This window comes from Drosophila gunungcola (assembly GCF_025200985.1).
Source record: "Drosophila gunungcola strain Sukarami chromosome 3L unlocalized genomic scaffold, Dgunungcola_SK_2 000002F, whole genome shotgun sequence".
In the NCBI taxonomy this organism is placed as follows: Eukaryota; Metazoa; Arthropoda; class Insecta; order Diptera; family Drosophilidae; genus Drosophila; species Drosophila gunungcola.
The window spans coordinates 506,487-531,673 of record NW_026453178.1 but is presented as its reverse complement, the minus strand read 5'-3'; the positions used below and the strand labels follow the sequence as shown (position 1 = coordinate 531,673).

The following is a 25,187-nucleotide window of genomic DNA, read 5'->3' as shown; positions in this document are numbered from 1 at the left end:
GAATGCCGCCATGGTTGCCCTTGTTGTCGCATCGGCTCTTGTTGTTGGCTATTTGTTTGGAAGTTGGCTGCACTGGGAAAAAGACTTTTAAATTAATTTAATTTTACTTTAAAAAATATTTGACATCAAAAGTGATACTTTTATTTGATTTGTATAATCATATTATATAAAATGTATTTATTTTTATAACGTGTCTTAAAATAAACTAACAGAGATGCTGGATATAATTTAATTTAATTTATTTTTTTTATATATACATGACATCAATATGTTACTTATATTAGATTTTTATTACTCTTTTATAACTATTTGTATTTACTTCTATAAAAGAGGTTGAAAATAAAATTAAACAGAAAAGTATTTGACATTTTGACGTTACTATGTAATATTATAGCTCTTTTCTAACTATTTGTATATACTTATAAAAGGAGGTTACTTTATTTTACAGTAAAATATAATATTTCTAATTTTTTAAATTAATATTAGATATAGATATTAGATTTTTTGTAACCTTCTTATAACAATTCGTATTTATATATGTAAAAATGTTTCAAATAAACTCTTAGAGTCCCCAGATATTTTACAGTTAAACATGTCATGGTTTTTATAGTTTTCTACAAAAAGTTGATACTGATTGGGTTTGTTTTCCGTGTGGATGAGGGAATCGGAGCTGATTGCCTCTGAGTGGCTGGGCACCGCTTTCTGACATGGCCCCACAAAAAATGTCAACCCTTTTCCGCCCCCTCTTCCCACCCCCTTTCGCTGCTCAAAATTCAACAATATGTAATCATATTTTTCTTTATACGCTACGCACGCGTCACCGTTAAATACGGTTGGGAAAACTAGAGGTAGGGGTTGAGGAAAAGCGAGGCGGGGCGGTGGTGCAAATGTGAATCCTGCTATCAGTCGCATCTGTCTTCTGCCGTAGTCGTTGCTGCCTAAAGCGGAAGTAAAAGGATTTGAATTGCCTTTTGCTAACCAAATAACAAAACACCCTTAATGTATGCAAATTCCCCCAAGTTTAAAGCTCCAGCCAGCTAAGCAAACATCTTGGCGTCTTAGCAGCGTTTCAGCAACTTGAGCCTACGGAGCCGTTTTAAAGGATTCCAACGGACGGCAGATCCTTCCGCTCAGTCGATGACCAATTGTCGCCCAAGTGTTCTCCTCGGATAACAGAAGGTCAATTTGTCGGGAAAACTAAAACTTAAACAGTGTAATTAGGGTCATGAATATAAATGAGTTTGAAAAATGGGTTTATTTCGGAGAACTATTTTTTGGTAATCTCACTTACGAATAATTGATTTATAATAACAGGACAAGTCCCAGAATTTGTATTAAAAATAGTTTACATTAAGGTCGTTATAGACTGATAAATATAATTAAGATAAAAACAAACTTAAAACAACATTTTCTATTTCTTTTTAATTTCCATAAAAGTCTATTATTTTATAAATTCGATGAACATTTTTATTAAATTAATTTATTTGATAACAAGATATATTTGAATAAAAAATAAAACAATTTCCTGTTTCGATTTCATTTTCATTAAATTGTATTATTATAAAAATTCTATTAAAATTTGAAATTGTCCTTAAGAAACTTACAATTTTATTAGTATTGATACCAAAAATAGCTTTTTACAGGAATTTTACATGAACATAACCTCTAAATACTACTTTTACAGACAAAAAGAAAAGCTTTTTCAGCTCTCATTTTTGAACCACAAGTTTCATGGTGAATTTCTGGTGGTAGCAAAGCTAACAATCATCCTCTTGATGTTTACCCGTTTGCCCACTGCTGGGAAAATTGCCGTGGCATGAGTTTTTCCTCGCCAAATTGAGGGGCACCTGAGTAACCATCACTCATTTGCTCTTGAGATTTTCCAAAGCCACTCAAGTCACTGCTCAAGCGCGCGCTTTTGTCAGCGGATTTCTCTGTAAATACCGCTCGGCAGTCCGTTCGCCTTCGATTGACACACTGAACTCGGCGGCAGTCGGTCACGATGTTTGCCGGCAGCTGCTGTCGTTTTGGGTTTGTTTTTTTTTTTGGTTTTGGGGATGTTGGTCAAATTTGTGATTTATTTGAAAATTTTAATAATTCGGGATTGGGGATTTTATTGTGCGGCTGGCCCCGAAATTGTTTGAATGAGCTTGGGCCAGGCACAATTTAATGCAAATTTCATGCAATTCATGCAAGAGCGGCACTTGTGTTTCTGCTTGGGCAACTCAAAGTCCTCCGTGTAGTCCGTATATGCCGTATATGCCGTATTTTCCGTATTCGGTAACCCGTAGTTCACAGACCTGACCTAAGGCAAGCCGCACAAAATTTGACTATGGCAAATTCACTTAGACGTTGGCCTTTCCACGGCGTGCGCACAAAAACTTTTTGCCACACATTTTTTTTTTGCTACTTTATTTTTTTATTTTATTTTTTTTTGTCCATACATATTTAGCACATGCTGCAGGGGGTGGCAGTGGGCTTAGATTGTGGGCGTTTGGGGTGTTTGCTTGCCACTTTGGAGCAGCTACAACGCATAAAGATGCGACTTGGCGTAAGTGTGTTTACGTGTGTGTGAGTGCGGTTGGTTTTGCGGCTCGGACTCCGGCACTCCGGCACTCCGACACTCTGGCTCCGGCTCTGCGACTCCGAGCTCTGCGACTCCGGGCTAGGTCCTGCCACGGCTACCCGGCTGACTGCCTGGCAAACGCGGCGTATACTTAATTCGGTTTATGCCCGAACGTGTCGCACATTATTCTTATGAGCTCACTGTCGGCTACGATGTGTGAAATATGCTGAATATGTGTGCACAGCAATTTTGATTAGACCCAAAGACGCACACACACATACACACATACACACAAGTTGCACTAGCACCAACACACACACACACATACACAAAGAGGCACACAAATGACAAGGGCGCCAAACAATTAAAAATTTCCTTTAGTCCTGTAGAACGATTTGTTTGATTTGCTCTAAGCGCGAAATAATGAAAATTATGGAAATGAAATGCCTGCCCATTGACCTCATTGAGCAGCCAGCTGAAGTGGATAGAAAAGTGGGCGGTGAGTGGGCGGTTATGGTAGAACAAGTTTACCTTAGAGCGGATATCAGTGATGTTAGATGGAGAAAAAAACTTCGGACAGCACATTTCCCTTAAATTGTGTATCCGGCAAATCGAGAATAAAATGGGTAGAAAACCTTACTGAAAAGTTTCAAGTGCTATTACGAATCTAGCATATTTACATATTTCGCACAACAGACCACAAAAGGATAAACTTGTAAAGTCTTTTTGTCATTATCCTTTTTAAAATCAATAAAAAAGTATTAATACTTATGCACATTTTCTACAAATGGTAAGAACAAAGATAAGCTATGATTCAAAAATGGTTTCAAAATGTGTAGATTTTACTTAAAAAGGTTCAGCCCTTTTCGTTTTATATGCGTTTTAAATTAAAACTTTTAGTGCAGCAGCTTCAACCAGAAGCAAGCTAATAAACTTTAACCGAAAAAATCTTTTCATATCTGAAAAACAGAATTCCATTAACCATAAATGAAAGAGATGACGCTATAAATGGTGCTTATCGCAATATTCCCCGGATTTCGCCAACCAAATAATGGCCTCAAATGGCTGCCATCTCTGGCCGTGCTCACTGGTCACCTTTAACCGCGAATTTTCTCATAATTTTTACGACCTATTTCGTGTGAAAACTGTGTCGCCATGGCATCGCCATTCGCGGTGACCTGGTGAAGTGGTCAACTGAAGTGGAACTTTTAATTTCAATTTTTTATTACTTCAAATCTGTTTGCGCACGGTCAAAATAGGAGCACTGCGAGGAGGAGCATGAGGGGGAGCAGGAAAAGTGACCCAGAGTTAGCTTGTCTCACCTGTTTTTCCATTGTGTCGTTTCCATTTTTTAATTTTTTTTTTGGTCCTGTGGTGTGCAAGTTTTGCGGCATTTTAAATACAGCTATGAAATGGTTAGTTCTTCCGCGCCAGGGCTTCTTGGCTTTTTGGAAATGCTCTACATTTATTGGCCTGGCGACAAATTTTTATTGCCCATCCGTAGTTCTAACCGAAGGGAGCATATGCTGGGGGGGGAGGGAAAATGGCCTTTCTTTCGCCCGAAAAGTTTGTGCATTCAGTGCCTGGGGTCTAATCACATTGCCAGGCATCAGGCATCTGGAATCGGGAATCGAGAACCGGGAGTCGAGAATCAGACGCCAACCTTCGCAGTACGTGATGCATTTTTTACAAGATGCTCGCTCAACCGGACGGAAAGGGAAGACTTGCGGTCCTTTTCGGATAGTTCGATAGTTCGCCTTCGACTTGCTCCAATGCCTCTGCTCCTGCTCCACTCACAATTCGACTTTTGATGTGGGTATGTGGATATTGGCACGCCCCCAAGCACCATGGGTGAAATGCAAAAGTTGCGCTGCCAAAATGTTTGAAGTTCGGGAAGTTTTCCAATAACACCGCCACTTATGTGGCTTCCATTTTAATTTGCCAATGAAAGCGTACACTTTCTCGGGGCCAGCACAGCAAGGAAAACTTTAATTATCGAGCACCGAAATTATATGGCAATAATATTGAATTTCTGAAAGCAGATAATTCAATTTATGGAGGCCTGAAAAAATATCAACGAAAGTCAGCCACAGAAGGCTGTTAGGTGTTTTTTGTACCGGGAAAACAATTACACGGATAAAAAATTGTACTTTTGGCTTAATCGTTTTGTTTTTAAAAATTAATTTGAAACTTCAGGAAATTTAACAAACATATGTTTACAAAATAATAGTTTGTTTTTCTTTTTAATGATAGCTGCGAGTCATAATGATAGCAAACCGATATTTTTGTATTATTTAAACTTTTTTTGGGGTTTTTGATCCACGGTGCCCAGTTGGCATGTCAGAATTTGTGGATATTCTGTTTAAATACCGTAATGAAGTCTGCTTATACAATATAATGTACCGTGTTTGTGCTACGTGCCTTGGTTATGTTATTGCACGCCGATCCGCACTTCCGTACTCCCGCTCCCAAATCCGTTCCGCTTGGCAGCAATTTCTGGGCGGGATTGGTGGTTATATGGTTGGGATTGGTCTCAACTCCGCAGCTCCGGCTGTGTGTTTTTATTTGCGTCGGCAAATCTTAAGCTTGTTTAACTGCTCGTTAGTGTTAGTCGCTAGCTAGTGCCGCTGCCTTTCGCAGTGCCATTTCCCCCATCCTGCCATCCTGCCATCGAGACACCCTATTGTTGTAACACGTTCACGACCTAGTCAACATCTCCAGCTGACTTGGGCCGGAGTCTCTGACTTCGGCTCATACTCTGACTATGACTATGACTATGACTGTGTCTGTGTTTGGCAAGCATCGGAGCTGAACAGTGGAAGTAGTAAGGCCATCGGAAGGGTTTTGAGTGTATGAGCCAAGGTGGATGCTAAGTACCGACCTGCAAGCCCACCTGCCACCAACCGATTGTGCACGGAGAAAAATAACAGGACAATTTCAAATATTAATTTAATTTAAATATAATTGTATTGTACTTACCTCTATACTTTCATATTTGTCTAGATATTTTAAAACATTTATAATGCTCTGTTACAATAATAATTATGTTTTCAAGACCCACATTATTTAGATATGAATACAAACTATGCAAAAACTAGAAAAGACCCTGATATAAGTCGTTTTTAATTTAAATAATATAAAAGCGTTTGTATGCATATTTTAAAGTATGCATTTTGCAACTTTACTAAACAATTTTTCAAATTTATCAACTTTAGAAAATATAGTAATGTAAATAAAGGTTAAGATAGTATAAACATATCAATAAGTGGAATTTCAAATTTCTCTCTGTGCAGCAGTCATGGCTGCTCCGCCTGACTAGTAAATGTTTGTCCAGCATAATTGCGCTCAGCATGCAGTTTTCCTGTGCCGTTGCCTTTGCTATTGCCTTTGCCTTTGGTGGCTACAACATTTTCCTTAGACCGTCGCCTTGGTCGGGCGTTTTTCAATTTTCCCTAGTTTTGCCTTCCTGCGGAGCTTTAAAGGATTTGGAACTTGTTTACGTGGCGTATTAGTATAATTTACAACGGAAGCCATCAAAGGCTTTGATGCGCCGCAGGCGAGTCTGGAAATTATTTTGCCATCGCCTTAACCGAACTAATTTCAATGTGTCCGCAGTGTTGTGTTTATGTGGGTTAACCGCAGGGAAAATGCGAAAGAGACGAGGTCGAGTGTTGCCAATATACAATTTGGCATGTAGAGTGTCTGGAATTGGAATCTAGATAAACAGCATTGGATGTAATAAAGTTAGATGGCTTAGTAAACAAATGAAATGTTAATAACCACAGTTTAGCGCTGCCCTAAAATGTATGCTACACAAAGCAAAACTTTAATATGCTAAAATTTGTTGATGATTTGAATACTTACGTACGCAAAAGAAGAATGGAAAAAGAGACTTTGGGTTTATCTCAACTCAGGTTACATAAACATTAAATAATGCCCATATTTTCATAGCATGGACATGCAATATTATTGGCATAATTTTTCAAGAAAATAAGCAAACTGCAATTGTTTTTTTTCCGTTTCTGAAAATACTCATATTAAAATGAATTTAAATTAAAAAAAAAAAGCCGACATATTAAAAGAAAGACAACAAAAGTAGACAACGTCAAAATAAATCTTTTTAAGGAAATATGTATAAAATAGTGAAATCTGTTGGTAAATTTTGCTAGGTGAACAAAAAAATACATATAAAGGAAGCATGCGGGCAAGTTAAAAATTGTTCATATCAAATAACTATGTGAACGTATAGTACCGATATATTATTAAATTATAAGCAAATATGATAGAAAGATACATACATGAATATTACACCATAAATAATTTCATAATAGTGATAAAATCGTTATGAATTATTTCGTTATGTGCATTGGAATATAAAACCCAAATCCATTAGCAAAATATATCCATATATTAAGTCCTAAACCAGAGGTAAACGCAGATATAGATATATATAGCCCGACAACTAAAGCCCGTTCACATATTTAGTCTCGTTTTCGTTTCTGCCCATTACAATTGTCGCAGCAATTGCTGGTCATAACAATTACCGTTTCGTGTTTAACCATAATAATCTGCCCTGTTGTTTGTGTGATTAAACAAATAATAAACCCGAGAGCCCTTACCACTTTAGTGTTTTTTTGTTGTTGACCAAATATGAGTTCATGGGATTTAAAATGGTTTAATCAACCCGGCGGTGTACTCAATGGCCTGTTGTAATGCCGAAAATATTTACCATGCTTTATGGTTTTATGCCGAGCACTTTTCGGCAGAGATTGTAATTGTTTTGGACTTAGTCTGGGCCACGTGCGTGCCTCGATTCCCTATACAATTTTCCGTCTGCTCCATAAATCTTGGTGCTAAATTTAAAAATAATACAAAAACGTGAGATTTATTGAGGATGATCTCCTTCTGCTCCTCCAGATTGGCCCAGATGGAGTTTCAATAGACATGCCACAGGCAGGATTTATGACGCAAGACCAAATACAAATAGCCCCTCAATTATTGCGCAATTAGAAGTTTTTAATTAATGTATGGTATTTTATTGCATTGTATTCAGGGTATTCGTGTGTACGTATTGGTTATGCATAATATATATAGGTATAGGTTGTAGGTTGTAGGTTGTAGGTTGTAGGTATAGGCATAGATATAGATATAGGTATTATGTAAACACTAACTAGCGTTATGCGTGCTCGATTCAATTGTATATCACTTAAATTATAATTACGAAAAGAAATTGCTCGTTGGTTAATAGCGCATAAATACACATTAAATGCATAACCAATTGTTGAGTTTTGCGTCCTTTTTGCCTTTCTAATCGGTATCCGGAGTCCTGCGGGTATTGGGTTTGCAGATAGGGATAGCGATGGGGATAGGCTAACTCCTCGCCAGCATTCCGTTGATCATGATGTTGGCCAGGGCGTTCCGCCTCTTGCGCCACGCCCCCATGCCCTGGGCGTGATATTGCAGCTGTGTGTACCATTGTTTCGTCCGCACTCCGTCCTCCGCCTGCGAATAAATAAAGCGGCGTGTAAACCCGTTAGACGTATTTGATTGACTGGTCCGCGTGGCCCCTGACCTCCCCTCCCACAATTTTCCACCCAGAAAGGTTGTTGTCATTTTGACAAGACCCGTGGAGTGCGTATACGCACGTGAGTGTGTGCGGGTGTGTGTGAGGGTGTGTGTGCGAGTGTGCCAGCGCTTGTCAGCCGTTCAGTTGGCCGGAACTAAACGTTTCAATTTATGCGCCGCCTGCCTCAAAATGCCTACGACGTAGTGTTATCCCTACACTGGTCAAAAACTTAAACCCAGATTGCTTTTATAATTTTTATTATTAATTAAGAAATTCCTTTTACCCCAGAAAAGTTCAAGCAGAAAGTACAAACAAATTATTATATTTCCTTAAGAATGTGAAAGAAAATGTACCTAATAAGATTTATTAAAATATTTATAAGTAAATTAATAACACTTTTCTTTATATACAAATGTTTTTTTAAGAACATATTTAAAATTTGTTGGAATAAATAAAAAACATTTTCATACAGTTTCCAATTTAAAGGTTTAAATGTTGACTACTAATATGCCGGAAATTCGAAATATATTAATTGATTTATGTTGTATTTAAAAGCATTGGTAAAATGACAGCTGTCTATCGCAAACTAGCTCTGATTATTATCCCTTTGTTGCATTTTAGAATGATTTATCCCAATATTTAACCATTAACAACCATATTTAAATAGATAAATTGAATTATTATTTAAAGGCATATATCATTATGTTTATTTTGTGAACTGTAGCCTGTACCGAATCTCTGTCTGGCTGGCAGTGTCCCAAAGTCTGGCTGTCTGCTTTTTCGCCCTTTTCCCGCCGCGGAGCTCACGCAGCCATTTTGTTGCGCTCCCGTGCGTTTTTCTTTCATTCTTTATATAACGTATTTCAATAAATGTCATTCATTTTGGCAGCCGCTCTACGTGCGCTGCCTGAGCGCGTCTGAAAGGATCTGGATCTCCGCCTGCGGGCCCGGCCACTACCCTCTCCCCATCCATCCTGCGATGGCTTAGCCGGCCCTGAACAGCAAAAAAAAAAAATAAAATAAAAAAATGGAAATTTGCATGACTAAAATCTGGATGGCTGGTCGGATGATGCTACAAGCATTAGACGGGCAAAGATTTCGAATGGATTTTTGCATACGCTTTTTGCGCTCTGTCTGTTATTAAAATTGCTTTACTTTCGTCCTCGGGTAAAGGTAAACTCGTCATTGTGCTGCAGCTTCCTTGTTCCCTTGCTCAAGGAATTTCCCAGCAGTTCCCCAACAAAAGGTTATGAGCATGCGAGTGTGAATGAAGGAGCTATCCAAGGGTGACTTTTATTACATTCCTAGGTGACTGCGCTGGAAGCACTTTAAGCTGATTCATCTGGATGTTCCTGTATTGCTTTTGCATTTGGAAAATTTTAAATTTGAATATATTGCATTGTCATTTGCGTAATTTATATAATTGTTTAACAAATAAATAAATTAAATAAATAAATAAAACATATAATTATCAAAATCCTTATAAAGCTGTCTAAAAGTATGTATCACAAACTACATTGTTACACCTGAAGTGTGTTGGGATTAATCCTAATTCTCGTAGCATACTTTTAGGCACCTTTGTAAATTATAAAACAATCTAACTTTTTTCTATCTTATCCAAACCCTATAACTATTTTAATAATATTCCGTCATTTCTTAAATGTTTTCCATATGTTGTTGAAATACGCCATTTCGAGGTTGGTTAACTCTCCTGTTGCGCTGCTCTATTTACCGCAATTCTCGGCCAGAAAAAAAGCCAGAAACTATCATTGCCAACCCGTTCCTACCAAAAGCCATGCCCACACTAAGCTGCAAACTAACGAAGCCCAAACACTGGTCTGCGTTGTGCAGTCAAAAGGCGGACGCTCACTAATTCAAAAGCCAACTCAACGGGAACAGAACTACGGACTGCGGACTTCGGACTACTGAATTGGCTTGGCCAGTTGGAGTGGAAAACAAAGGACCTGCCGTCGATACCCTTACCCGGACCCGTACCGATACCGATACTCTCTCGTACTCACTTTGAATATGAATGTGTCCTTCGATGAAATTTCCTGCACTTCGAAATAATCATCCCAATCCGCTTCGCTGCACACGACACATCTGTCCAGATAGAGCGGCTCCCGGATCAGCGTGTACCGTCCGCACTTCTCCTTCACCAAAAGCAGCGAGGCCTCGCGGATGCCCGTGTGCTTCGGGAAATTCAGTTTTTCCGACATGGCCTTCTCTGCCCTGTAATTGGCACTTGGCTGTTGTTGTACGGTTGTCGTTGTTTCAGGTTTAGTTTTAGTTGTCGTCGATGGCGATGTCGGTTGGTGAAAAAATAAATAACAGAATAAGAAAAATTGAAAATAGTGTAAAACGAAACTAAACAAAATTAAAACTAAGAGGGAAGGTGCAGGAAAAACACAGAGAAAAAGTATGTGATATCTAATATTAACAAAAGTTAGGCCCAATAATATGTTCTATCTTTAAAATATCTTAAATAATTTACTGGTAACTCTTTTCTTTTTAATTATCCGGAATGAAGAAGTTGATGATTTGAAATAGTTATAACAATATCTGCTTACTTCGTTAAATAACTATAAATTAAGCAGCTATGAAAAATAAATGTTTTGACTACTTAATATATATCTATTATTTAATTCTAATGAAAATATGTTTTAAATTAAATTGTATTAAATAGTATGTTTTTGCCCAAGACTTAAATTTCTTACATAATAACGTCTAAAAAATAACAAGTTGTAAATAAACAAAGGCTGGATTTATAATAATGGGAAGCCTAAGCCAATTTATGTAGATTTATGTTTTAAAAAAGTTGAAGTGGTCTTTAGCTACCGTAATCTTTTATCATATTTTTAAATGGAACATTTAAAGAACTGGCCCTTCTTAAACACACAATTTTGTTATTAAATTCCTGACTTTTCCCCCAGTGTGGCTTGGCCTATCCTAGCTAAGGCTCTAACAAACGCACAAAGCTTGTCAGACCGAGAAACTGCCACAGGAAGCGGCACGAAGGAGCAACTGGAGCCACAGAACCACCAGAAAAAAGAGAGCCGGCAACGAACTAGATGGTGACCGTTCTTGAATTGAGCAATTGTCGGCGGTCGAGGCCGGGTATAAAATTTAGAGCAGGGTGCCTGTGCTTTTGTCTGGAAAAAACGAAAACCCCGATCGGAGCAGAAAAGAAAAAAGGAAAAACACCAAACAAAACATGTGACATACGCACTGCGTCCGTATGCCGATTACGCCCTCGATCCCAAAACTCCTGGCAGGATGCCACTTTCCTCTGCCGCTCTCCCCCCAGGAAAGCTGAAAACGGTTTTGTTTTTTGGGCCCCAGATAGTTGCTGGGATAAGCACTTTTCATTAGGAGAAAAAGCCAGAACGAAAGGGCTACTAGTTCTGTGCTCGATTCGGTGCCGGTTCAATGGGCTCTCGGCTCTGATTTGTTGAAATCTTTTATCGCACGGAAAAGTGTTGCCATGGCAGCCGGAAAATCCGAGACAGCTCCGGACAGCTCCGCCGCACGGAGGCAGCTGGATGGCGTCGCTCGCTAATTGCCTTGGCATCGCCATTGCCATCGCCATCGCCATCGCAATCGCCTTTTGCCATCTTGGCCCGTGTCAAACGCCCAAACGTCTGCTGAAGCCTGTCGAATGTGGCCAGTCAGGAGGACGAAGAGGAGGTAAAGGAGCAGGAGTAGAGTGAACTACTACAAGAGGTGCTCAGCCGAGTTACAGAAAAGGATTGGGCATGGAAAAGTCAGACCAAGCAACCAATTTTTGCAATTCCTTGTAAGAAAAAAATTACGAAAAGCCTAATAGTTAAATTTGTTCAAGAGTTAGACCTTCTTATTCTAAAACTTCCTATATATTTTGTAAAAATAATAGAGACCTTAAGTATGTTGCTTAAGAAGTTTTGTCTTAAGATAAGGTTACATATGCAAAAATGTTATTAAACTAATATAAGCATAATATTAAATTTTGTTTAAATTTTAAAAAAATTGTCTTATATTATTAATTGAAAATCATAAACCTCTATTACAGTTTTTACAAACAAATATGATTCTTATTCAATTTGTTTCTTTATCTCTCGATTTATCTGCAACATTTTTTCTAAAATCTGTAAGGAAAGCAATCTTTTTCGATTTACGTTTTCTTTTGTTAAAAAAAGTTTGTTTACGTACATGGAAGTTATAAAATTTTAAAGACTAGAACTATAGCTTACAGAAAACATTTTTAGGCATAGCAAAAAAAAAATTGATATGAGTTTTAGACTGAGTTCTTACCTTGCCATTCGTAACCAACAAGGCGTTGACGGGAGTCAACTTGATGGTGCGGGCCTTCTTCCAATTGCTGTCCGTGGGCTGTGTGTAGAGCAGTCGTCCCTCCATGGCGAACCGCACCTCGTCGTGGTTCCACTCCAGGACATCGATGGCCATTTTGCGCAGCTTGATGTTGATCATGTCGATCTCGCAGGAGGCACGTCGATTCGGGCTGGAGGAGCTGATGCGGCGCCACAGCTTGGTGGGCACATCCTTGGCCTCCTGGTTGATGTGGTTCAGGTGCAGCTCGATCTTCTCCTGGGCCTGCTTCAGCAGATCGCGCCCATCAACTTGGGTGGGTGTGACCTTGTAAAGACGGGCCAGGAGGAGAGGGTATTTTGTCACTCGCTGAACAGGAACCTATTAGAAATTAGAATAATAGTATAAGGATTAGCACAAACTGATAAATAATTGGAATGTTACATAACTATTAATTCAATATTTTATATCTCACAATATAAATTCTTAATATTAAGTACAATGCATATTGTTTAAAATAAAACATGATTTAATCATAAAATGTTTAATTTATGCGAAATATATAAGTAGACCGTTTTGTTTTTAATGCAATATTTTTAAGTTTAATACGGCTTAGGTTTAAACTTAATTTTTCCCGGAAAATGCCAAAGCTGCATGGTTATTATTAAGTTTAAAATAGGTAATTTTTGTTTATTATTATTATTTTTAAACAAAAATTACCTATTTTATAATCTATTGCCTTTATATATAGCAAAAATATCTTAAATTAAGTAAGAAATACTTGGTTAAACACTCACCATCAAAAAGGAGTTGAGGTTCATGCGCCGCAGAACGGCGTTCTCCATCTGGGAGACCTTGAGGAAGATGCGCAGCAGCTCCTTCTCCTTCTCGAGGTTGGCCAGCAGCAGACTGGCGCCCGCCTGGCGGACGCAGTAGCTCTCGAAGGCGTGCAGCATCTGGGTGAAGTCGAGGAAGATGCGCCCGATGTTCACGGTGAGCAGGTCGTCGTCGCCCTGCTCCAGCGACATGTCCAGGGCGTCGCGCATGCGCTCGGCCAGCGTCTGGTTGTTCTCGAGCAGATCTTCCGTGTTGAGGAAGATCGCGGAGAGCTGCTCCTGGGTGAGCAGGCCGGCCACCAGCATGGGGTGGCAGAACTCCTCCAGTATGATCTGCAGATCCCTGCCGTACTTCTCCTCCGTCTCCACGATCTCGGTGATGATCTCCTTGCGTTCCACTCGCTTCTTGCCGCACTTGCGGCAAACTAATGGGGCATAGAGCACTCCGCCATCGCCCACCTGCATTTCCACGGCTCCATCGCAATCCTCGCACAGATGGAGTACGGTGGGCGTGGCCTGGTACTTGCTACGGGAGATTTTACTAGTTTCCGAGCCCACGCCCGAGTCCTGGCGTTCCACATCGCTGCCAGAGGACTTTCCTCCTCCTCCTCCTCCGCCGCATATGAAATTATGTGGTGGCGGCGACAGGGAACTCATGCTGCTCTGTCCACTATCCCGCTCCCGTTCCCGCTCCTCCGCCTGTCGCTTGTCCAAATCACTTAGAGTATCGGCAGCTTCCTCTTCTATTATCTTAGGATTGTTGCCATAATCAAAGCTCTCTTCGCGGGCCAAACCACGCTCCTTGGCGTCCACCAAATAGGAGAGTATATCATATTTGGAGGCTCCTTCGAAGATGGAACGGGCCGCCTTCTTCTCAAGCTCGGCATCGTTCAGCGGCGGAGCAGAGAGTGGCAGAGGCGGGGGCACCTCGTGGATCTCCTCGTAAATGGGATCCCCACTGTGCCTAATCGATTCGTAGTGGTGTTCCGCGTCAGGTGCCCAAATCCTGATGCGTTGAGTGCTCAATCTCGGCCAAAGTGGCATCCACCAGCAGTTGATAGAACTTGGCCCGCGTGGCAGGATCTAGTTCGGTTTCAGGATCCTTTAAAGAGTCCTCCTCCAGGACACCAGAGGCTGTCAACTCGCTGGAGCAGCTCTGATAGCAATCCGACTCATTGCCATTTGCTCCGGAGTCGAAGTCGAACAGCTCGTAGTTGTGGGCCGAGGCAAAGCTGTTGGCGGAACTGATGCTGCCCCGATTGGACAGGCGGTCCTCCTCTTTGGTTGCACTGCCAGGTGTGGCCGCCACCGGATGCGGCTGTCTTTCCAGGCGGATGCGCTGCAGCGAGGCGCTGATCAGCCGGTTCATGTCATCGTGGTCTTTGGTGCCGCTCATGTCGATGCCCCGGCGCGTTTGCTGCAATCTCTGCAGCGAGTTCTCAATGAGCTCCGCCACCGTCTCTGTTTCCAGGCCATCGGCCACCTGGCCCAGCATGGGATCCCTCAGGAGTTTGGCTATGAAATTGGGCTCCTTGGTGGGGGCAGTACTTAGTACCTCCTCCCCCTTCTTGGTTTTACCGCTTTCCCGCGAGGGCGCCCTTAGGCCACAGACATGGGGAACCAAATTGAGTTTCACTGCCTCCACGGGATTGCGCAGGATCTTCAAGAGCTCGGTCTCGTGCGGCACCAGCTCCTCTGGCGGTGGAGTGGCTGGGGTAGAACTAATAACAGGCGGCGTATTGATGGGCGTACTACTGGTGGCCGAACCCTTGCGCTCCCTGTCGTAGTCCAGGCGGATCAAGGTCCTGCCCCTGCCACTGCTGCTGCTGCTGCTCGAGGTGGAACTACTCGAGGTGGAGGAGATGCAGGACACCGACCGCTGCAGGTTCACCTCGCTGCCTCCGCGTATGGGTATGATGGCTATGCCCGGGCCCAGCTGCTGGCTGCGCAGAGTGTTTAGTTGATTCAGCTCCTGTTCCTGCTCCTCGGCACTGCTCACACTGATGCACACACTGGTGGCCGAGTGGCTATTGACCACCACCGAGGACTGATACAAAGGCTGAGCAGCATCCGCACTCAGATTCATGGTGGAGTAGCAATCATCGCCACTAATCAGTATAGAGGTCTTCTTGGGAGCCGCATCCTCTTCATGGGGCGATGGGATCTGGAAGAGATTGGGTCTCCGGCGCAGCTCCACCTCCTCCTCGCTGTGCGAGATCTTCAGTCGATGCACCTCGTGGGTGAAGCTATCCACCCGCTGCTTGAACGGGGCCACCCGAACCACTGTCCTCTGGGGCGACTTATTGATTTCGTGCGGCTGAGGCGGCTCTAATCCTTTGCTAGCCACTCCCCCTTTTGGGGGCGGTGGTGGCGGCTCCTTCGGTCGCCTTTGAAATAAATCTCTCGAGTCGCTGCGGTTGCTTTTTATGCGCAGCGCCATTGTGTCCTTAAAATTTAAAATGACATTCTGCTGTGACGGCACCCAGCCACTGCCTGGAGTTGTTGGTATGGAGTGGCAGTTTCTCGGGTGGGCGTGGCCAGGGGGGGTGGATGAGGGGGCGGTGGCAACAGAGGGCGCGGTCGACAAATGCCGCTCACTGTGCGCCCGTCTGATGGGATTTCGCGATTGTGTCGTTTGTGCTGCACGCTTTTGACTTGCCGCAGGCTTGGCAACGCCATCCTCCTTCTTCTCCAGCATCAGTTTCTCCCAGTTCCAGATCCTTGTTCCCTCATCCTCGTCCTTGTCCTTGTCCTTATCCTTTCGCTCCCTTTCAGTAAAGTCTGTGGGCTTGTTGTCGTGACTCTCATCCTTGTCGTTGTGCTCGTCATCATCGTCATAATCGCGATTTGCTGCTGTCTTTTGGGTTGCTGTTGCTGTTGGTGTTGCTGTTGGTGTTGCTGGTGTTGCTGGTGTTGCTGGTACTGCTGCTGATAGTGTTGCTGGTAGTGTTGCTCCTCCTGCAACTCCCACTCCATTTGATGTGCCTGCAAAAGAGTAGATGGCAAGCCGGTTAGATGGTGACACTGGTGAGTGGCGTGTCGCAACTGGCAAAATGTTGCTTTTGTAAAGTAAATCTAAGACTGGCAAGCCCCGGCCAAGATACAGAGTGGCCTCCCACACCCTCACCCACAGCCCCCACCCACACCCACACCCACATTTGCAACCTTAACTGCTGCCTGATCATGGGAGTAATAGCCAAGAGCCGAAGGGGATTTAACTTGGATCAAATGCGGTAGACAACAAGTGCAGCGGAGTTGGCAACAGTTTATGGCTTTTGGGAAGGCTTATAGCCAGATTTTTATTGGTTCTAAAAAAGTACCTTAAAATAAAGTTAAAAATTCCTTTGATAAACACACAAAAAACTTAATTACCTGAGATACTTTTGAAATTATAACTTTGTGGGTGAGTTATATAGCATACATGCCATCGGAATGGTCAATGGTACAAATAAAATACATTGTTGTACATTATTTCTATTTGGAAACATTTATTTAGTACTCATACTCATGCAATTTTAAATATCTCTAAGTTAAATAAATTTGTATTATTACACGAGCTTAAAATTGTAAAAATTTACAAATTAACTGAATTTTAATCTAAGTACCAAGTTTAAAATTCTGAAGATTTTTTTAACGAGATTAGTCAGAGAATATTCTTTAATGAACAATTTAATAAAATTACAAAATAATTGTTTTAAGGATTTAAAATAAGTAAATTATTTATTGTGAGTAAACTTACTCCCAACGTTGGTATTTTAAGTTTTTTATTCCTGCAAATTTTTAACTTCAGAGCTCCGAAGGGATTTCGAAATTCTTGAGAACGTAATCTTATTGTTGTTTGTGTATTTTTATTATTAATATTATAATTTATTTTTTTTTTCAAATGCTTAATAGTATCTGCACTTTACTCTAAATACCAAGTCTAAAATTCTGAAGATTTTTAAAATACTTTTAGTCAGAGGATATTCTCAAATTTACAATTTAAAGCAATAACAAAGTAAGGTTTTTATTTTGAAGCTTTTTATGGCTACAAATTTCCAGCTTCAGAACTCCGAAGGTATTGTTAACTTCTTGAGGTCTTAACCTTATTGTTATTTGTGTTTATTTATACAGTGTTTAAGCTATTATTGCTTGTAATTCGGGGTAATCCCCCTCATCGACTCAATGGCTATTTATTTATCTTCCTGGCAGCACATTCACTCGTTCACTCGGTTCAGTTCATGCAGATTTATGTTTGGCCAAATGGTGTAGTTGCCCCACAAAACCGTTGCCCCACCCACTCTAGCCCCACTATCATCCACCCCCACCCCCAGTCCCCACTTAGTGGTGCCACCCCCTCAATCTTTCCCCACTTCCGTTGACAGCCACTTAAAGATGTGCCTGTTCGCGATAAGGTGTTTTGTTTCGGCTCTTTTGGTTTTCGGTTTTCGACGGTGGCCACGCTTGCGGTTGCACCACCCAAAAGCAGCCAAATACCATCCAAAAACCACCGAAAAGCCAACCCACCACCAGCCCCCAAACGGCTGACAATATGTACGTATCTTTATTTATGGTAAATTGGGTGATTTACGTTGCGGCCGATAAGCTTTGCTTTTCAGCGCTTTTCCAGCTGTCCTTGCTCTCTGTGTGTCCTGTGTGTCCTGAGTGTCCTGAGTGTCCTGTGGCATTTGAATTGCCAGGCGGCTCAAGGCTCAAGTCCTTGACTGTGACTGTGACTGCCAGTGGGCTTGTAAATGGGCTTTTATTTTCGTTAGCCGGGTTAAGAGCCCGCACAAGGACGATTGCTGAATGGCGACGCGACCAAGACGCGGACGTGGCTGGCTCCAAACAATTTGTGTTGGAATTAAGATAATAGATTACATTTAAATGTTTTGAGGCTGCGAAAAAGGGTTTACTTGTCGCAGCCGAAATTTGAGTGCCGCTGCTGACGTCAGCCCTAAAATGGGTTGATAACCCTCGCATTTCACTTTTATATCCCCCCCTTCAAACCATCCCTCTTCCAAAAATGATAAGACATCCGGACAGTGACCCACACACAAAATACAAAATACAGTATACAAAAGCCAACGCCGTTTTAATGAGTGCGAAAAGTGAGCTGGCTTTATGGGTTGCGGCCACCTTTGCGTTTTATGTTAATGAGTGTCATCGGCATGGAGATTCAAGGAGCTGAGTCGGTGCACTCTGAACCCGAAAGCGGATCGAATAAACACCTAACAACACGACACAAGCAGCTCAGCTTAAACGAGCCGCGAGCAGAGGGAGCGAGCTGGAGCGAACAATGAAAGTAATTAATTGCGACAGCCACTTGAATTTCAATCGACAACCCTTCGATTTGCTAATCGCATTAGCCGCCGTTCGAAATAGTTTGCCTTGCAAAACGGCAAAAATGGGGAGCAGTGGATCTGGATCCGATGGATACAGCTCGAGTGGCGAAAGGTAGCTCGCTTTTCATCTAACACTTGTCTGCTAGCTCTCTTCAAACCTTTTGTACACTGGGAAAAATGTGAGCACTTAAAGTTGTAAAGTGCTTGATTATTTTGACAGTTATGTGATCTATTTTTTTAATTTTTTAAATATATATATAATTTAAAGTTCTTTTCTTTAATATTCTCTTACTCTTAAGCTTTGAAGTTTTTACTTGTAAATTTATTTTAATTATTTTTTTGATTATTTTTTTTAGTATATGGTGTACGTATTTTATATTTGTAAACTCTCGCTTAAATAAAATCAAACTTAGTACACAAATCTAATAATTTTGTGGCTCTCTAAACTGGTCTTAAATTGTAGTTTTTGTACAAAATATTTGCAAGCAATTTGTATTTTTAAATTTATTATTATATAAATTTTCCGCGTTAACCTACTACTGCACTTTTTGAATGATATATTTTTCTGCCTGTGATTCGGCTGCTGTTCTTTTTGCGCTGCCACTTAATGAGATTTTTGTTGAGAATTACACTGCCATTGTCGCTGGGAAGTCGCGCAGTTGCCGACTATTGTAATTGGTTGCCGCCTTGTCTTTGAGCGAAAATATTTAATTAACGCCTTTTGTAGTTGGATGCGATGCTCGGCTGCTTGTAATACACTCTCGACAAAGGGCCACAAAGGGAGCAACAAATAAATCCCAAATTTGACAAGCCAAGCGCATACAAAAGCCTTCATTTATTTAATTGCCTTTGGTCTAGGTACCTCTTGGGAAAATACAAAAAAAAAAAAAAAACAAGTAAGCAAAAATAGCTAAGACAAAGCAAACATTTTTATTAGAGCTGAATTTTGTTACAGAATTCAATTAGCCAAGCCAAGTGGCTAAAAATATTGTTAACTTTGAAATGCACACTTAAATTGGATCAATATTGTGCAGAATAGGTTACTGACTTTTTCGGTTAGTTGGCAAATTAAACAAAAATCGAAGCAGGGAAAATGTAAGCAAAGTGAAAATGGGAAATCGGGAGATTGCGAGATTGTGAGATTGTGAGATGGCAAATTGGAGGAGTTGAATCCTTTTGCCCCATGCGGCTTTGTTCGTTTGAGGAGAAAAAGTAATTAAAAGAGTAACTTGTCGGGATTAGTAAAAACATTTTAATTTAGTTGCCATGCATAACAAAGAGTGCCGAAAGAGAGGGGTTAAGGGAAATGGCAGCAAGTCAAACTGAAATGGGTCAATAAATCCGAGCTTAATTTTATTGCTCTGCACGCTGGCAGTCCCTCCTTTGAGCCATTCTGCTGAGCGAGACGAAGAAATATAAATCGCAATGGTAAACAAATCAAAATAAATGAGTAACAAAAGCAAGCCATGGCCGAGGCGATGTGAGCGTAGCTCCGCTTTTCCCATTTTCCCGGCCACCCCTCCTCCAATGTGCTGACAAGCTGACAAACTGACTCGAGACTAGAGACTCGAGATTCCAGATTCGAGACTCCAAGGGAGTCTGGCAATCTGCCGAGGAAACTCTGAAACTCAGAGGGTCCGGAAAATAGGGAAAAGAGGGAAAAAGCTGAAAGAAAGAAATTATAGTGGCTGAGCAGGGATTGAGATACGTAAACGTACACGGATTCCGATTGGAATTGCGATTCTATTCCCCAATCGCCATACAGAGCAAAGAATGTCGCAAAAACTTGATGATGCTGCAATTGATGTTTCCAAATATGTCTGTACAAATGATGCAGAATTTCAGAAAAAAAAGACTACTACTTACTAACTACTCACTTTTACAATTATTTTTTGTGCTTTAAATGCACATTTTTAAAAAATATTTGTTTGCATATTCTTCGACCATTTTATTTATTTAAAGCTACTTAAAATATTTATTTTTCAGTTTATAAAAACGACTAATTTTGAATAGAAAATGAACAGACATTTTTTTCTAGTGCACTTTCGCCCTTTTACAGCTGCAACATTATTGGGTCCAGAGCAAACATTGTGTACATTTTGGCTCATTTCAATAAGGGCACAAATTTTACTAGCCGGACATGTCAGAAAGCAGTTGCTATTTTGATGGAGGCAGCGTCGGGTTAAAACATATAAATTCGCATTAGAAATGCACGAGTTGATTTGAGTTTCATTTTGGCTGTGAAACGAGCAAACAATGCCCATTGCACAGTAGCAACAGCAACAGCAACAATTGCAGCTGCAACAAAAAAAAAACAAAGTCCAGCTTAAGGTAGAGGCAGCAGCAACATTTACTGCTGCTGCTGCTGTTGTTGTTGCAGTTGCACGTTTCTCCGGCCTGCGAAACATTCATTTCCTTGTCCTGGCTTCGAATCCTTGCACCCATCCCTCGGCTCCTTTGTTTCGGCAGTTTGCAACTCAGACTCCTGCTGCTTATGTTGCCAGTGCACCGTCTTTTTAAATGCGCGTAAACTACTTACAGGCGCATCCGGCGACTTCTTCTCAGTCAAATACAATAGACATCAAAAGAATAGCAGTGAATAAATGTGTCTCTAATTACTGAAATATCTTCAGGTCGAAATGAGAGACTTTTAAAACTAATTAAAATGTTTTTTAATTAAATTTTTTTCCTAACAGAAAGTTAAATAAATTAAAAAACTTGTATGCCTTGTTAAAATATGTTATTAAATAAAAGTCTAATGTTGTCTATTTAACTTTTAATTTAAGTAAAGCCCTTAACTTTATATTAAAGACAACTGCAAAGCGCAATAAGCAAAATGGTGTTAAAACATTCTTATTATATGTTAAAAAACAAGCATAATAAAATTTAATTCCAGATATATAACATTTTATTAAGGACTGACAATAAAGAATTTGAGAGCTATTAATTTTAATGCAAGTGTGCCGGCAGGCAAAGCATATAATATATATTTCTTGGGCGGTGAGCAAAAACAAACTGCCGGCAAACATATTGCGAAAGTGCAAACAGCGAGCATAAGATGCGTTGAAAATCCTTTATCAGTGAAATTATTTGCACAAGGACAACAGCAAGCAGCGAGGGCAAAATGAAAACGAAAATGGAAATGAAAATGGCTCTGGCAAAAGGGCCAGTGGAGTTGGCCAAAACAAACCGATTCCCCAGCTACGCCTCAGCCCCATTCGCTTGCCAAATGTGTTGGAAAATTCCTAACAGCACGAGATGTTCTGAAAAAATCTCCGTGGCTATTCCAGCGCCAAGAAGCGTGCTACACTTTTCTTTAATGGCAGTCTTGGCGCTTTTATGTCATAAAAATTGAGCAAAGCGCGAGAGAATATATATATATATATATATATATACTATATATCTATGTAGGAGCAAGAGTTGTTGGGAGGAGTAGCCTTTTATGGCCAACATTTTAGGGGCGTGGCCCTGGCGGATCCACCTGCAGTTCAGACAATGCGCTGCATTATTTAAAGGAACCTTCTGAAAACAGGAGCTGGAGAGTCGGGTTAGCAGGACGATGGCGTGGCAGCGCGGCGAAATGCAATTAAACCGCCGCTCCGCATCCAGAAACCTTTCAAAAATCTACTTGCGAAGTTTTCGCATGCATTGGCAGAAAAAAAAACAGCGAACTACGAAAAAATTAGAAGAAATCGAGTGCTTCACACAGAGCAAAATATTGGCATTCTTTTAAAGAAAATTTTTTTGCGGTCTCCTTGGCATTAAACTCTCGTAAGAAATAGCAATATTCGTTTCAAACATTTCAAGTTTGTGATGAAATGCTTTTTAACTACATATTTTTATAAAATTTCTAGTATTTTCATAAAACTATTTAAAATTATTTAACTAAAGAGTTTATATTGATCACTTCATTATATAGACAAGGTAAACAATAATTTTAAATTATATAAATTAAATTATAAATTATATAAAAATATATAAAATAAAAAATCTTACTAAATTTCTTAGAATAATTTAGAACATTTTTCAAATATTAGGTATCCTGTTTTTGTTTAAGCATTAAAAAAACCTTAAGGAATATTTACTCATATTTCAAATGAATAAATTACTTGAATTAAATTGTTAAATGGCAACAACGTCAGAAATTAGTGTCTCAAAACGTTCTCTTTCTAAAATTATTTTTAAGAGCTAAAATTTATTGAGAATTTATTTTGTTTTTCTCTGGAGTAACGCACAACAGAGCCAGTATAAAACTGGCAGACAAGTTCTAAAAATACTAAAAATACTTAATTTAGCTGAAAATGTCGCTGGCTTTTGTTTTGCCCGAGCGCATAGAAAGTTTACAGTTCCTGTCTGTAGATCGTATCTGAAGTCCCCTGGGATCCGTACCATCCTAATCCTACCTATCCCCTCCTCCTTTGAACTCCCCTTTCCCGTCAGCGATTCTGGCAGGCATTTGTACGTGCCCCCGTGAAAGAAGTGGGTGTGTGTGTGTTAGCCCGGCTAAGTGCAGCCAAGGATATACATACGTATATTTGGACATTGGTGTATACGTGTGTGCCGCTGTGTGAGCATTAGAAACGCTTATGACAAACGGATATTAAGTTCAGCAGTCACGTAGCTCAGGTAAAATTCTTTTACGATAATTTTTGCTAAAAAAAAAAAGGCAACGGCAAAACAAAAGGAAACTCCGAAACAGGAGGTGCAGGATGGTGAGCGCTCGGTGAAAGTGCAAAATGCAAGCTGAATTTCGAGGAAATAAAGGAGAATAAAACATTTTGGCAACCAGGAAACTTGAATCACTCAAGTAGAGAGCTTCATTACGCACTTTAAGGTAGCAAGTTTTAACGGCGAGCAGTTTGCAGGGGGAAATTCAAGCCGGAAATTTAAGCTTGAATGAAAGAAATGTGAGATGGCAATCCAAACAACATGCAGATTACTAAATATTGCAAAGCCAGGGGCTCTATGGTAAAAACCGCAAGAGCGGGGAATTAGAGTGCTGACGATTCCAGTTGAAGATCTTTAAACGGCCCACAGACTTTATTTTGAAGCTGAGGCCATGGTTTTAATTTAAAGAGGGAATTAGTTTGGCATCTAACCATCTGTTGTTAAGTGTCAATAATATTATTTTAATTAAAAAACTAATTGACGAGGTTTTATCATTATGGGCAAGGTTTCCGAAAATAAAAACAGAGTTTTATACCCAATAAAAGCTTAGTAATTGTGAATTTCTAATGCACAAAATAGTTCCGCCCTGCACAATTTGTAAATCAGATCAATTAAAAGGGGAGGGCAAAGCTTAGTTCAGTTCACTTTACCCGATTAAATTCCAAGCACTATTTATTGGAGCAAGGGTTAAATGTTACGTATACGCCATGGGTAACTTTTTTTCCAGTTTCGTGTTCATTTGCAATTTGTGGTGCAACAACAGCAACAACTGCCGAATACCTCCTCCTTTCTAACTCGTCCTCCAACAGTTAACAATTAAGTTAAGTTAAGTTTTCGGAGTTTGTATTCAAGTGTTGGACTTTGTCTGCGCCAAAACGGTAAGGCAAAAGTTTCACACCTAGTCGAGCATGGTACATATGTACATCCCATAATAAATTCTTACAACAAATAAATATTATTTAATTAATTTCACAGCTTTGGCCAAAACACAGCAGACAAGTTTCGCAACTGCGATGGCAGTTTGAGAGTTTTGCAGTTGGTGCAACTGCATTTTGTTGTACGGTTTTTGCACTGTTTTGCGGTTACAATTTTCCCTACCCCGTGCAGTAGCCATCCCATTGGGGTTTGGTTTTTGGTTTTTGGTCGGGCTTTTCGGCCATGGGATTTGCCACTATGGTGTGCTATTGTGTGTCGCCAGTCCCCAGTTCCCAGTCCTTGGTTACTGGTTCACAAATCCCTGTCAGTCGGCCCGTCTATATGGAGGGCCACGTGTGCGGTTTTGTCCGTTGTCTGCTAACTTTATTACGATTATGTCGGTGTGTGTGCGGGCCTTGTTAATACGCTTATTGCCGTTCTTTACTCTACATTCGCCCAACCCCTCGGTTTCTGTTTATTAAACGAGAGTTGATGTTGCTTTTTAAAGTTTCGCAACCACTTTGACCATCTCAGCCCCACAAATTGCCTGCAATTAGATGCCTTTAATAAAAAGAAACCAGAGCAGAACAGAACAGAGCTAAGCACAAAAATGTTGTTGCCTTCTGTGTTGTTCTGGAATTGCCAGCAATTATTTAATGGTCCTCTAATAGCCAACATCCGAACGGGGCCATAACAACGGCCAACAACAAGCGGCCAACGTTAACTTAACATTACGGCGAAAGCAAAGTGGGTGGGCAAACCAAAAGAATTTGGAAAACGGGCGAACCGGAGATGCCCTATTTAAAGGTGTTGGATTATGGGCTAGATTTCTTGCGAAAAATTGAATTTATTAAAAGTGATCTTATGCTGAAAATCTGCATTTATTGTGTAAAGATTATTCTTTCCTTAAAAAGAACGGCGTTTATTTAGTAACGGTTTCAACGAAATGTAATTATTTATATGCTTTAGTTTTTACTAGGACTTAAATTATTAAAAAATATTTAAAA

At 40.5% G+C, this 25,187-nt stretch overlaps 1 protein-coding gene across 1 annotated transcript in view; it reads right to left on the bottom strand.

Annotated features, from left to right (window-relative positions):
* Positions 1-7,572: 7,572 nt before the first annotated feature.
* Positions 7,573-25,187, bottom strand: part of LOC128257281 (serine-rich adhesin for platelets) — a 122,039-nt gene continuing 104,424 nt past the window's right edge. The window contains 5 exon segments of the mRNA XM_052988234.1: positions 7,573-8,068; positions 10,154-10,381; positions 12,423-12,818; positions 13,235-14,266; positions 14,268-16,258. Of these exon segments, the coding sequence (XP_052844194.1) occupies positions 7,937-8,068; positions 10,154-10,381; positions 12,423-12,818; positions 13,235-14,266; positions 14,268-16,258 (3,779 nt within the window). The 3' untranslated portion in view covers positions 7,573-7,936.